We start from the raw sequence: 13,819 nt of genomic DNA on the forward strand, positions 1-13,819 counted from the left end.
GGGGAGTTTGGATTTGGACAGGTTGAGTCTATTAATCATTTCGGAGAAGAGGGAAGTTGGCTGGTGAATATATAATTCTTGACTTGAGAGAGGTCTCGCTGGGGTTAAAAATCTGGTGGTCTTCAGTGTGCAGACTGTATTTAAAACCATGGGACAAGACAGGAGTACGTAAGGGCATGAGTGCAGAGAGAAGTATGGAGGACCGAGGATGGGTCCCTGGAACATTCTAAAGTTAACAGATCAGGAAGAGGGGGAGTAACCAGCAAAGGATACTGAAAAGGCGCAGTCAGTATAGGAGAGGGAAGCTTCCAGAGTGTGTGGCCTAGAAGCCAAGCAAAGATGCGGGCGTGCTGGACTGTGATGTTGTAAGGTGAAGACCGAGAGTTGGCAGTTGGATTTAACAATTGGAGGTCAGCAGCCTTGACAGAAGCACTTTCAGCAGAACCATGAGGCGAAACCTAACTGGATTGTTTCGAGAGAGAAGGGGAGGCACAAGAGTTAGAAACAGCGAGTATCAACAACTTTTTTTTCAAGTTTTGCCATTAATGGGGGCAAAGATATGGGGTGGTCACTGTTCAAAGAAGTACAGTCAAGAAGGCTTTTATTGTGTGATGTGGGAGCAATACTGACATGTTTGAAAGGAATAATCCAAGAAAGAGCAAAGAGATAATAATAGGAGAGTGGGGGAGAGGGGACATTGCTGAAGCAGTGTTCTTGGGAGGGCAGAGGGTGTGGAGTGTAACAGTGGAAGAGACTGGCTTCATGTGGAAGCGTCAGCAGACCCTCTGCGGCAGCAGGTGGGAAGGCAGCGTGCACATGCGGGCAGAAGCCACAGGTCGCTACGGTGCTCAGGTTCTGTAGACATTCGCGTCTCACTGAGCAGAAGATGTTTTATCAGCCAGGAGTAGGGTGGAAGAGGGGGATGTAGGAGTTGGAGGAGAGGGAAGAATGTGTTGTGCAGGAAAGTAAGAGAATATGTGATCTGGGGAAGTGTAGTACGAGTCCTGGAAATCCTAAAGGCACATCTAGGTTGCAGTTATGAATTTGAAGGGGTGTGGTTGTGTTTTTTTCCCCAGCCCAATGGCTACCAGCACAAGTTAACAGAGAGTTGGATTTAACTAGTGTTGTAGTTGTACCAAATAATTTGAGCTGGTGAGGTGGGGACAAGGGAATCAAAGGTACATGCAAGGTATGGCTTTAATGATGACTGACTGAGAAGTAAATTCTAACCTGGAGGAGCAGGGCAGAGAGCACATGAAATTGGCGAGGGATGATGCATATTACAGGGACAGAAATGAAACTGGTTGATTCCTGATCTGTTTGTACATGAGTGAGTGAGTGAAAGTCACTCAGTCCTGTCTGACTCTTTGAGACCACATGGACTGTATAGCCCATGGAACTCTCCAGGCCAGAATACTGGAGTGGGTAGCCATTCCTTTCTCCAGAGAATCTTTCCAACCCAGGGATCAAACCCAGGTCTCCCACATTGCAGGCTGATTCTTTACCAGCTGAGCCACAGAGGAAGTCCAGGAATACTGAAGTGGGTAAGATCCAACCAGTCCATCCTAAAGGAAATCATTGGAAGGACTGATGTTGAAGTTGAAACTCCAGTACTTTGGCCACCTGCTGCAAAGAGCCGGCTCATTTGAAAAGACCCTGATGCTGGGAAAGATTAAAGGCAGGAGGATTAAAGGCGCATGACTGCGCCTTTTCAGTATCCTTTGCTTTGCTAGTTACTCCCCCTCTTCCTGATCTGTCAACTTTAGAATGTTCCAGGGACCCATCCTCGGTCCTCCATACTTCTCTCTGACAGAGGATGAGACGGTTGGATGGCATCACAGACTCAATGGACATGAGTTTGCGTGAACTCCAGTGATGGAAGAGGACAGGGAGGCCTGGCGTGCTGCAGTCCATGGGGTTGCAAAGAGTTGGACACAACTGAGTGATTGAACTGAGCCTTTCCCTTCTCCAGAGGATCTTCCCGACCCAGGAATCGAACCAGGGGCTCCTGCATTGCAGGCAGATTCTTTACCAGCTGAGCTATCAGGGAAGCCCCTGTTTGTACATAGTAAGAAGAAATTATGTTAGAGAATTGGCGAATGGGTATGTAGAAGTTGAAGAAAAGTAAATAGTTACTATACTCCAGGGAAAGAAAAAAGTTGAACAAGAGGATGTCTTTAATCAGAGTGCACTGTGAATATTTATGTAATCACAGTCGTGTAAACGTTCACTGTTAAACACAAAAATGGCAGTAAGACTGTGAGGAAGAGGAGCGTTAGGAGAGAGTGCGTGTTGGGAGGACAGGGGCATGGCAAGGTGCTGTCAGGAGAGCGAAAACCTTACCTCCCACAGAAGGAGGGGAGAAAAATCTACCCAGCAAAGAAGGAGTGGCTTTGTTTTTTCTCTATCTATCTATAATAAATATAAAAATATGAAAGTAAATACTAATAGAAACAGCTTGGATTTGAAAGTGGTTGTACCTGGGGTTGTAGGAATCGGGAATAGGCAGGATGGGGCAAGAAAATGTGGTGTTTTAATATAGCATTTAAGGTTGGGGGGAGTTTGATTTGTAACTTTCGTGTTAGTATATGTCTTTTGTTGATAAATATTAAGAGAAATAATACTTGTTTTAAATATTGCAGCTGTTAAATAGACTGGGAAAACTGAATGAGTTAGTATGTGTGTCCTGAAGAATAAGGTGACATTGGCTCAGCTGGAGAGTAGGACTGGGGAAAGAGTATTTGAGCCAGGATGAAGAGTGTGAGGCAGAAAAACAGCTTGGAAAAGGCCAGGCATCCCTAGGGATGACTGACCAAGCCAGCTGGCTAGAGAAGAGTGACAAGACAGCAGCACCACTTGGAATTTGTAGGTTGGACTCAAGTTATAAGAACACCTTAAGCCAGGTGTTGGGAAGAAATTAGTTCTTGAGCAGGCAAGTAATGATCAGATTAGTGCCTAAGGAAAATTGGTTATGAACATGTCAAGGATAAAGAGAATGTCTCTGGGCTGTCCTCTAAGTAGGGTGCTAATTGAGGGAACAGAAGGATGGGAAGTGTGAAAAGACTGGGTGGGAGAAATACCGAGAAGGGGGCTTGATGAGTAAACATGTGAAGCAAGAGAGACAGGTAGGTGAAGATAATGCTTGCGTTTTGAGCCTATTTGGGAGTGATATGGTATCATTTCTGCATTTAACTTTAGGAAAGTAAGGCAGGTTTTCAGAGATATTTTGTTGAAGGAGAAGACATAATCTTGACATAGATGAACAGAAAGGAGCTTGAGATATTTGGCATCTGTTGGAAATATGGAACTTGAGCTTCACAGAGAGATGGGGTGTGTGTGGGTGTGTGTGTTGGGGTGTGTGTGTGTGATCTGCCTGTATGTTCGTTTTGAAGTCACAAAAGTGGATGAGATCCTCAGGAAAGGAAGTATGTAGAAGATATCAGAGAGCAAAGCAAAGGAGAATCCTCGGAGGTAGAAGTAGCTGGAAAAAGAAAAATATCTAGGGAATAAAGTCTATAGGAAAAAAGAAAAATCGAGAACAGAAGTTTTCAAAGAGGCATCGCCAGGCAGCATTGACAAACTGCTGCAGAGCATGAGGAGAAAAATGGCTTTAAAAGTAATTAAAATTTTTAAAATTTTAACTCTAAAATTTCTTTTAAAATCTATTCAATAATGGAAGTTATTGATGATTTGGGAAGGTCTGTCAAGTAAGAGAAGCAAAAAATATACAACAGAAATAATGTTGGTTATGCTTTCAAAGTTTTCCAGTTGGAAGAGAAAGTTGAGAATCTGCTAACAGCTTGAGAAGGCACTGGCACCCCACTCCAGTACTCTTGCCTGGGAAATCCCATGGACGGAGGAGCCTGGTGGGCTGCAGTCCATGGGGTCGCTAAGAGTTGAACACGACTGAGCGGCTTCACTTTCCCTTTTCACTTTCATGCATTGGAGAAGGAAATGGCAACCCACGCCAGTGTTCTTGCCTGGAGAATCCCAGGGACGGGGGAGCCTGGTGGGCCGCCATCTGGGGTTGCACAGAGTCAGACATGACTGAAGCGACTTAGCAGCAGCAGCAGCAACGGCTTGAGAAGACGATAGTTTAAGCCAGGATTGGGGGGTGGGGGGTTTAGATGTGAGAAAAGTGTCCATGTTTATTGTCAGAGAAGAGTACTGCAGTTGAGCAGAAGGAAGGAGATGAGAGGGAAGAATGCTGTAGAAGCAGGAGGGCGAGATGAGAAGTGAAGCCATGGAAAGGAAGAGTTGCTCAGATCCAGGAGGGAAAGGAGACAAAAGCAATGGCAAGATAGTGGGTTTTTATTTTGGCCACGCTGATGTTTGGCATGCAGGATCTTACTTCCCCAATCAGGGATTGAACGTGCACCCTCTGCAGTAGAAGGGTGGAGTCCTAACCACTGGACCACAAGGGAAGTCCCCAATATTAGGGTTTTTATTTAGGGAAAAATGGTCTCAATTTCTCAGAATGGAGATTTTCTTTCATAAGAGTGGAGATTTTCTTTCTCTACCAGAGTTGTAGAGATTTTGAAAGTGGCTGGATCAGCTATTGGTGTATAACAGACCACACCTAAATTTCATGCTGAAAACAACACTAACAGCAGTTTTGATTCCTCGCAGTTCTGTGTGGTTCACAGATCCAGGTGGGCCTGCTGGTCTTGGCTGGGCTCACTTAGGTGACTGCAGTCAGAGGCGGGTGGGTCACTGCTCTGCTGATCCTGGCTGGGTTCTGTCCTGTTGGGTTGGGCTGCCCGTGAACCAGGGCAGCTTGGCTCTGTAGGACGTGGTGTCTCATCCTCCAGACTTGGTCGTATGGTGGCAGGGTTCCAAGAAAGTGCGCCAAAGCACATGAAATGCCTCAGGCTTGGGCTCAGAGCTCAGCGCTGTCACTTGCACGACATTCTTTGGCCTGAGTATGTTTCAAGGCTGGCCCATATTCTCAGGGTGGAGGAAAAGACCCGCTCCCTTAATCACAGTCCTGTTCAGAGTGGGTAGATTATAGAGAGAACGGGAGACAGGACCATTTTTATAATCTGTCTGCTGCTGGGACAGGCTGGAAATAAATGTGTCCCAGCTACAGAGTAGTTGGGTGTGGCGCTTGTGCTAAAACCATATGTTCTATATGTTGTAATATATGTGAGATGCAAATCTTAAACATTTACATACTGGATTTTAATGTCTTTATTGTTAGTATATTCTCTTTTTTCCTCTTTGGAAGGTTGGATAACACACTAGAGGAAATTATATTTAAGTTGGTTCCTGGACTACGAGAACGTAAGTTACTCTTTGAATTCTTGCAGATTTTTTGTTTTGTAAAATCACCATTTTTGTTAACGATTTCGTGATTGTTTCTATTATTTTTATACTTTTTTTCTTTTAAATTAGAAGAACTTGAGCGTGAGTCTGAATTTTGGAAGAAAAATAAGCCTCAAGAGAATGGACAAGGTGACTTTTTTTTTTTTTTACTTCTATCTATTGGAATTTCTTAGCTTTTTGTAGCTGTGGTGAACTCATCTCTCTCTCCAAACTCAAATTTCTCCTGTACAGTAATATTGTGTACCCCTTTATATTATGAACTTTTCTGTGATTATGGACTTTTAATATAGAATCCTGAGATTTTGTGTAAATGCATATAAAATCTGGATCAGTCCAACTGAAGATAATTGGAAATAGAGGAAACTGGGAAGAGAAAAAGGAGATAAAAAAGAAAAGTGACCACTGATTATATCAGAATTAGCTAAAGAGCTACAGGAAACGGAAGCAATAGCCACAGCCTGCAGCTGAACAGTGAGGAGGTTATGGTTGTATTTATTTTATTTTGTATATTTAATAGGAGAAGGGACTTGAATGTAGCTGAAAGCCATATAGATCAGAGGATCTTGCTATGCTCTGATAATCTGGAATGAACTTTTCATAGGTAAAGCTCCAATAATACAAACTTATATATTCTGAGATTTGAAAAATATTTCTAGGTGTTTCTGGGAACTTCCCCCTCACATATGTTAAGTGTTCAGATTTTCCTTTTAGGTCCCAGGAGATTCAGCAATGAGTAATTTTTAATAATTAAGGAAACTGGCAGACATTACTGGGAAGAGAAAAGGCTTTTACTATGTATATAATTCACATAAAAGGAAAAAAAGTACAACATATATGAAATTATAAGGAAGAAGTGTCCTTTTGTTTTGTCATTTAATATGAGATTTGTTTCAGGATGGCCTGAATACCACTGAAATTTTTCAAGGATTGTATGTGTTTTTGTAGGCTCATTCTTCTATAGAGCTCAGTCTTCCACCTCTGGTTTTCCCATAAGATTCATAGGATTGTCGATTACATACGTATCATTGAAATGGCTTTCTCTCTTCATATGAAAAATGGGGATCAGAGTTTGTTTGGTTTTTTTTTTAGTTCAGCTGAATTGTGCAGGACTGGCTTCCTAAAGCAGGAAAAGTTTGAGAATAGTTTTGAATAGAATAAGGTAGCAAGGGATTATTTTTAATCTATAATTAAAACACTGAAATGGGCAAAGAAGCCAAGCCTGGCAAAAAAAAGACTTAATTAAAAGCTTATTTTACCCAGATGTAAACTGCAATTTATACAGTAGTGCCATAGTAAAAAATATAGGTAAAACTGACTGAATGCCCCAGTTTTTAACTATGTTTTCAAGACAGTAGGAGCCAGGGCTTGTCATCAGAAGCTGTGTGGTCAGGTTAGCCCATGACTCTGCGGCTTCCAGAGGGACTAGTGAAGGACCACAGCCTGAGTTGTGATTCTCTGCTTTCCCCCCATATTTCTGTCTTTTAAAAATAGTTTTATCATATTTGGTCTTTAATTGGGTAGAGGATTTGGACCTTTTCTTGGAGCTGGAGCTTGGTCCATAGAAGGCAGTTCCTTTCTAGGTAATTTCCATACAAAAAGGCAGGAGAGTGCCCACCTCCCCTGTGCAGCACATCTGGAATGTTCTCACCACAGTCATTGCAGAGGCGCTAACTCATCTCTTCTGTTTAATCTAACTGGTCTGTGTTTTTTCCCTGGGCTTTTCTATACTGTAATGCTTGACTGGCTCACTCTTTCAAGTTTCAGCTTCCATTTTATCCGGAAATCGCCCCTGAATCTTCGCTTCACCACAGAATTTGGGTTCATTACCCCCTCTGTTATATGTGCCCACTTGGCCCGTCTTACCTCTTACATCAGAGTCTATGAGCTTCTCCGTCTGTTTTCTTGACTTGCCTGTACCACCTTCTGTGCCCTGACACTGTAAGAGTGAGGATGACCTCAGAGTTTCAGTGTTGCTCCCTCAGGCTTAGTCTAACAGAATTAAAGGCGCTCAGTAAACGAACCCTTAAATACATGTGCATCACATGTAGCCTGCTGGCATTTCATAGGTTAAATACATTTGATTGTAATATGAAATAGTCTCAGATTTCTTTGATGGTGTTTTAATATGTTAGTTACATGCATGTTAAAAAAGCTAATTCATTCTCGTTATTTCACTGGCTAATTAATTTTGAACTTAAATATTTTAGTTTTACTAAATATTTAGTTTACTTGGTTTTAAACTTTGAATAAATGTAGAATTTGGAAGCATTTTTTTCTTTGATCAAAAACACTTTATTATGTATATACAAAACTTGAAATTCTAATTACATATGTTGACTGAACTGTTTAAATGATGTAGTTAAAAAAATATTTTATACATTTCTTTAAACAACATATGTTCAAAATTATTAATTTATCAAATGTATATTGTTGTGTTGTTTAGTGACTAAGTTGTGTCTGACTCTTCGTGACACCCTGGACTGTAGCCCGCCAGGCTCCTCTATCCATGGAATTTACAGGCAGGATTACTGGAGTGGGTTGCCATTTTCTTCTTGAGGGTGGAAGTATTTTTATATCCTGTCAATTTCTAAGTGGTCTAATCACTAATGGCAGTCATTTTGTGACCAAATATAGTTAGTCCTAAATCTTTCATTTGGATATCCCCGTTAAGTCCAGAATTTGTAAGCTATGCTAATGAGTCACTTAATGGTTTTTTAAAAATATTTCCATTATTGAGTTGCTTGGAACATTTTAAAGGTACTAAAATTTTTGGTTATTCTTCATCAAGAACTGTTAAGAAACGTTTTTTTAAATTTGCTCTTTGTTCTCATGGTTAGTGTGTTGTTGCTTACCTATAAAATCAACTTTGAGTTATATCTAACTTGGGTTTGTTTAAATTATACAGATGACATGTCAAAAGCTGACAAACCTAAAGTAGATGAAGAAGGTGATGAAAATCAAGATGATAAAGACTATCACAGAAGTGACCCACAAATTGCTATATGTCTAGACTGTTTACGAAATAATGGACAATCAGGGGACAGTGTAGTAAAGGTGAGTAGGCAACTAGTTATCTGTTTTATAATCATTTTATAGTAAATCTTCTATAACTTGTTGATAAATTTTCCTAGTGTCTCAGAATGTTTGCTTTCAAAGTTTTTATTAATATAAACAAATAGAACGTCACTTTCTGATAGTCCCTTGGCCTGCAAATTGCCAAGCAGTTGCTTGCTTGCTTCAGGCTCCTTCCTGATGTCTAACCCTCAAAACTGAACCGTCCTGGGTCAATGCCACCACCTAGTGGCCAGTATGGAGAATCACACCTCTATTTCTCCTTCCATCTCCTTTTATACCTTTGTTGGGAGTTCATATACATACACTGTTTTGCCCTTTTTAAGTGTAGTCACCAACTCAGACTTGGGTCATTTCGTGACACACAGCACCTTCAACCCTTATATTCACTCTCTTTTCGTTTTCTCTTTTGTTTCTCTATTTTTATTTGCAACTCAAAAGCTATCCACGTCATGGCTAATACATTTTATGAACAATGTAGTTGGTTTAGATGGATGTCATAAAGTACCTGTGAACTTTTCCTTGACTTCCTCTGTGTGATCTGTAAGCCAGTGAGTTGAATTCCTCAATGCTGATTAAGTTTTCCCAGCATCTTGCAAAAAGAAATACATATTAGCATAGTGATTCAGTGAATATTATTGACTTTCCCATGGACGGAGGAGTCTGGTGGGCTGCAGTCCATGGGGTCGCTAAGAGTCAGACATGACAGAGCGACTTCACTTTCTCTTTTCACTTTCGTGCACTGGAGAAGGAAATGGCAACCCACTCCAGTGTTCTTGCCTGGAGAATCCCAGGGATGGGGGAGCCTGGTGGGCTGCCATCTATGGGGTCGCACAGAGTCGGACACGACCGAAGCAGCTTAGCAGCAGCAGCAGCATGGACATGAGCAAAGATGTAAATGGTAAGTTTTTTCACTCAGGGATCTTTGGTTAGGTCTTACTCATGCAAACAGGTATAATAAAATAAGAGTTAAGAGAGATTGGTTGGACAAGACATGTAAAAAAGTACAGCAGTGGTTAGAGCAGTGGCCTCCGTTCCATCCTTCAAGGCCTATCTGTTGGCATCTCAAGCTCTGCTTCAGCACCCTTTCCTATTTGTCAGCCTTCTTTGCATAAGAATTTTTAATGACCTTACATTTTTCTCTTATTCTCAGTCATTTCTGTAATCCCCTTTGGAGGAGGTTCTTCTTAATGGAGATTATGCTCATCCTTTAGCTCTCTAATATATACAGTTATTACCTTGTAGTGAAAATTGAAATTGAGTCAGTCAAAAGGTGGAGTATCTCTTCATAAATAAATGAGAAATCTACTTCTCTGCAGGATTTCTAGTATGAAAGTTATAAGTCATTGAATTTCAGATTCATCTGAAAAATTAACTATCCCTTGCCTTGATACTATTTGGCATCTTTGACACCTCACCATTCCAGTTGAGCTTTTATCTTTTCCCTCTTTCTTTTATAGATTTTTCTTCATTCTTGTGCCTTCCTTCTTAAAACAACTTTTACAGCTTGGCTTGTACTGTGTACTGACTTGACTTGACTTGTACTGACTTGCGCTGTGCTTTCCTGAGTCTCACACTTTCCCTCTGGCCACTCCTATACCGTCTCTACTGACTTGACTTCTTCCTGTCTTCTGCTTGGTATGTGTGAGTGTAGGCTAATATCTCGCCCCCCGCTCAGTTATTCTTTCTCTGCAGTCGTCCTAGGAGGTCACTTCTACTTTTTGTGACTTCCAACTCTGCAAAGAAATTTTTAAATCCCCCTTTCCAAACCTGTCATCACTCCCAAGTTGAAGTATTATATCTCTAACTTCTTTTAGTGTCCTAACTAGGAGTTTCACTAATACATAAAACTTCGCATATTAAAAGACAAATTCACTATACTGTACTTTCACCTAACTTTACTCCAAACATGCAGTTTCCCTTATCACTACCATCTTTTAACCAATCAGAAATTCAAATTCTTACATTTTTGACCTTCTCTCCCTTCCCTTCAACCAGTCGTAAGTCCTGCAAAATTTCCCTCAGTCTAATAAGTGCTGCTGACGTTACATCTAGATTTTTAAAAGTAGTCTGAAGTGTTTCCTGTATTCTTGATTTCTTTTGTTATCCAGGGCTGAGGCTGCAGCCTTAGTGTGTGCAAGTAGTTATAGCCACTATCAGGGTCAAGTAGTATTTTAGGTTCTGTGGGCTATATGGGCTTTGTTGCAACTGCTCAACTGACTTATTTTAGCACTAAAGCAGCCATAGATGACAGTGAACAAACCGCCCTTGCTGTGTCCCACTAAGCGTCACTTGTGAGAACAGATGGACAGCCGAGTTTGGCTTGAGGGCTGTGGCCGTAGTGCGCCACCTTCTAGAATCAAGTCTTGACTCCTTGTGTTAGCATTCAAGGTCTTTCATTAAAACCCCTGTGTTTGTAAATTTATTTTCCATAATTCCTGGCAGTGAATCGTCAAAATATGATTCTTGTCATTTATCTCTGAGCACCAACATAAATTTTGGCACCCGTGTATCTGACAAAGAATTTGCATCCAGAGTATATAAAGGCTTATATGAAGAATATTTAAACCCCTAAGACTTTGAACAATCCTTCCATTTTGCACGTTCTTCTCTCTTCTCACCACTGTCCAAGACTTCTGTCAAGATTCAAGAGACTTCTATATTTTGTGATTTTTTTTTCCCCCACCTTGGTGAATCCCTTCTGAAATTGACTTGTATGTATTACTCAATTAGGGCTTACTTTGCTATTGATTAAATCAGTATTTGTGTTCTAAAGGTACCAGGCACTAATACTGTCTTTTATCTTTTTTGGCATGTGTCTTATCCTTGAAACTGGATTATATGTTGCATAAAGGCAGAAAAATTATTCCTAGGTTATAGCCTTCTCAACCATCTCATTCCTCTGTAGTAGGATGAGATTCTCAGTAATGTATTGTTTATATAGTATACCTACTGCAGTTCAAACGTCGAAGTCAGGAGCAAGAACACAGGGAAACTATTAGAATAAGGACCTTCAAAAATTTGCTCCTCCATAAAATCAGTGAAAAAGCTGGCAAAAGTTTTCATAATCAACTTTTTCAGAAATCTGATAGTTAACCAAAGGCTAAAACCCTTGCAGAAACCAATGGAGCAAAAAAATGTCTTGACTCTTGGTAAGAATAATTTTAACTTGCCTTAGTCCCATCCTCTACTCTCAGCTCTGAAACAGCCTGGTAAAAATCACAGCCCACTATCCTACTGCAGCTTCTCAAGCACCAAAGGACAGAAGGGAGGTGGATCTCTTTCAAAGCCTAATTTCCAAATAATTATAATTTGTCTGATGGATCCTAGAATACTGTACTTAAAAGGTTGTCTATATTAGACCTGACTTGAAGCTTGCCTGATGGATAAAACCTTCTCCATGGACTAGGGAGGGGCAGGAGGAGGAAACTAAATACAAATAAATGTTGTTGTAACTGCATGACTGCCTGAATTATAAATAACATTTGGGGCAAAAAGTAGACTTAACCAAAAAGCCTAAAAGGAAAAACTAGAGAGTGAGATGTCTACAGATATCAAGATATATAGCAGCTTTGAGAAGCTCAAAAATATTCATGGAAATCTAGAAGGACACGTACATACACAGGATTGTGTAGATGCTCAGAAGAGACATTAGGAGGCCCTAAACTCTCACCTTCGGCAGACATCAAGGTTCTGCACAAGCCAGAAGTGAAGACCAAGGTAGAGTTGTCAACAGCTTGGTTAAGTGTTAGAGGTATGCCCCAAAACTCATACAGAGTCCTTCAGCAAAGACTGGGAAACTGACTGGTTCCAAGGAAATCTCTGTTCAGTTGTTAGCTGACCATACATGCTGTAAAGTACAGACTTTGCAGAATTAGTTTTAAAAAGTCATTAAATAATGACAGGAATCCCTGAGGAGCAGGCAGGAATTTGATTTCCAGTGTTACCACATTAAAATGTTCAGTTTTCAACAAAAAATTGTGAGATGGAAACAAAGTATAGCCCATATATAGGAAAGCAGCAAATGTGGTGTAAATATAACATTTCTATGGAGAGAATGCATAATTGTTATATTTTTATTTCCAAAGTACTTACACATCAAATATTAAATAATCCAAGCTGGAATTTCATTAGCAATTGATGTCAGACCTTATTGGATTAAAAATTCCAAAAACAAGCTTTTACTACTAAGTCGCTTCAGTCGTGTCCGACTCTGTGCGACCCCATAGATGGCAGCCCACCAGGCTCCGCCGTCCCTGGGATTCTCCAGGCAAGAGTACTGGAGTGGGGTGCCATTGCCTGCCTAGTTTTAAAACCTTTACTCTTCTGAGGTCTCTAGACTTACTAGTAATTTTGAAGAGATTATGCATGACGACACCAGGTCATTTCTGCAGGTTCTTTTATCATTAGACTTCCCTGCAGATGAAAATACACTTAAAGGGTCTTCTAGTACCCTCACAGTATTCTCTGACTCAACTGGGGCCTATGAAACATGCTACCAAGTCTGCCCAAGCTGTCTAGAAACCTTGGTGAGGCTGAGCTGGTGTGAGCAGACAGCAGAATGTCCACCACGTGCCTCTGTCACTGTTCTCGCGCTGTCTGAAACGTCAGTCTTCTCATTCGAAATGGGTCAGGTGCCTCTTGCTTTAGATGTGACTTTTAACTTGTTTTCTTCTAAATGGATACTTTACCATCTGAATTGTGATCAGGTGTTATTTGTAAATAGATTAGTTTCTGTTGGTCTTTGCTGGGAAATATATTTTGCTAGGACTATATTTTGACTGGATAGTTCCACTTTCTGACTTCGTGAATTAAGGAACGTTTCCAAATTGTTGACCTAATTTCCTAAGCATAAGTAGCAGTAACTCTTTATATCTTTTAAAGATCCAATTGCTTGGTTTTGTTTTTAATATCGACAACTTTTAATTTTCTTTCACAGAGTGGGTCAGGTGCATCATGCCCACACCTCATTTGTGGTGTTCATTCTGGAGTGGTGCTTATATTTTACTGATGTTTAAGTTTAATGAGTGGATTAGTACTGCTAAGGAAATGCGAAAACCAAAGCATAGTAAAATGTTTTCATTAATGATCTTTATTTCCTTTAGGGTTTAATGAAGAAATTCATTCGGTGTTCTACACGTGTAACTGTGGGAACTATTAAAAAATTTCTAAGTTTAAAACTAAAACTTCCAAGTTCTTATGAGGTAAGTTAATAATCTAATCTTGATTATTTTGATAATTCTAATCTGAAGGAGAATTCTAACAAAAGAAAGTAAAAATTAAGAATACATTTAATTTTGTGGAAACTTTATTTTCATGTTAAAATTTTAATTTTTGGATGTAATATTCTGTTTGTGTAATCTGTATTTTTGAATTTAATGTCCTGACTAGAACATGATACTTATAAAATTTAACATTTTAT

At 40.2% G+C, this 13,819-nt stretch overlaps 1 protein-coding gene across 5 annotated transcripts in view; it reads left to right on the plus strand.

The window, feature by feature from the left end:
- Window positions 1–13,819, plus strand: part of PCGF5 (polycomb group ring finger 5) — a 117,368-nt gene that overhangs the window by 83,413 nt on the left and 20,136 nt on the right. For all 5 annotated transcript variants that reach the window (XM_040254505.1, XM_040254510.1, XM_040254507.1 and 2 more), the window contains 4 exons: window positions 5,228–5,283; window positions 5,395–5,454; window positions 8,231–8,379; window positions 13,503–13,601. In XM_040254505.1, coding sequence (XP_040110439.1) covers window positions 5,228–5,283; window positions 5,395–5,454; window positions 8,231–8,379; window positions 13,503–13,601 — 364 coding nt within the window. The remainder of the gene's footprint in view (window positions 1–5,227; window positions 5,284–5,394; window positions 5,455–8,230; window positions 8,380–13,502; window positions 13,602–13,819) is intronic.

The sequence above is a fragment of the Oryx dammah genome, unplaced genomic scaffold (assembly GCF_014754425.2).
Source record: "Oryx dammah isolate SB20612 unplaced genomic scaffold, SCBI_Odam_1.1 HiC_scaffold_14, whole genome shotgun sequence".
NCBI lineage: Eukaryota > Metazoa > Chordata > Mammalia > Artiodactyla > Bovidae > Oryx > Oryx dammah.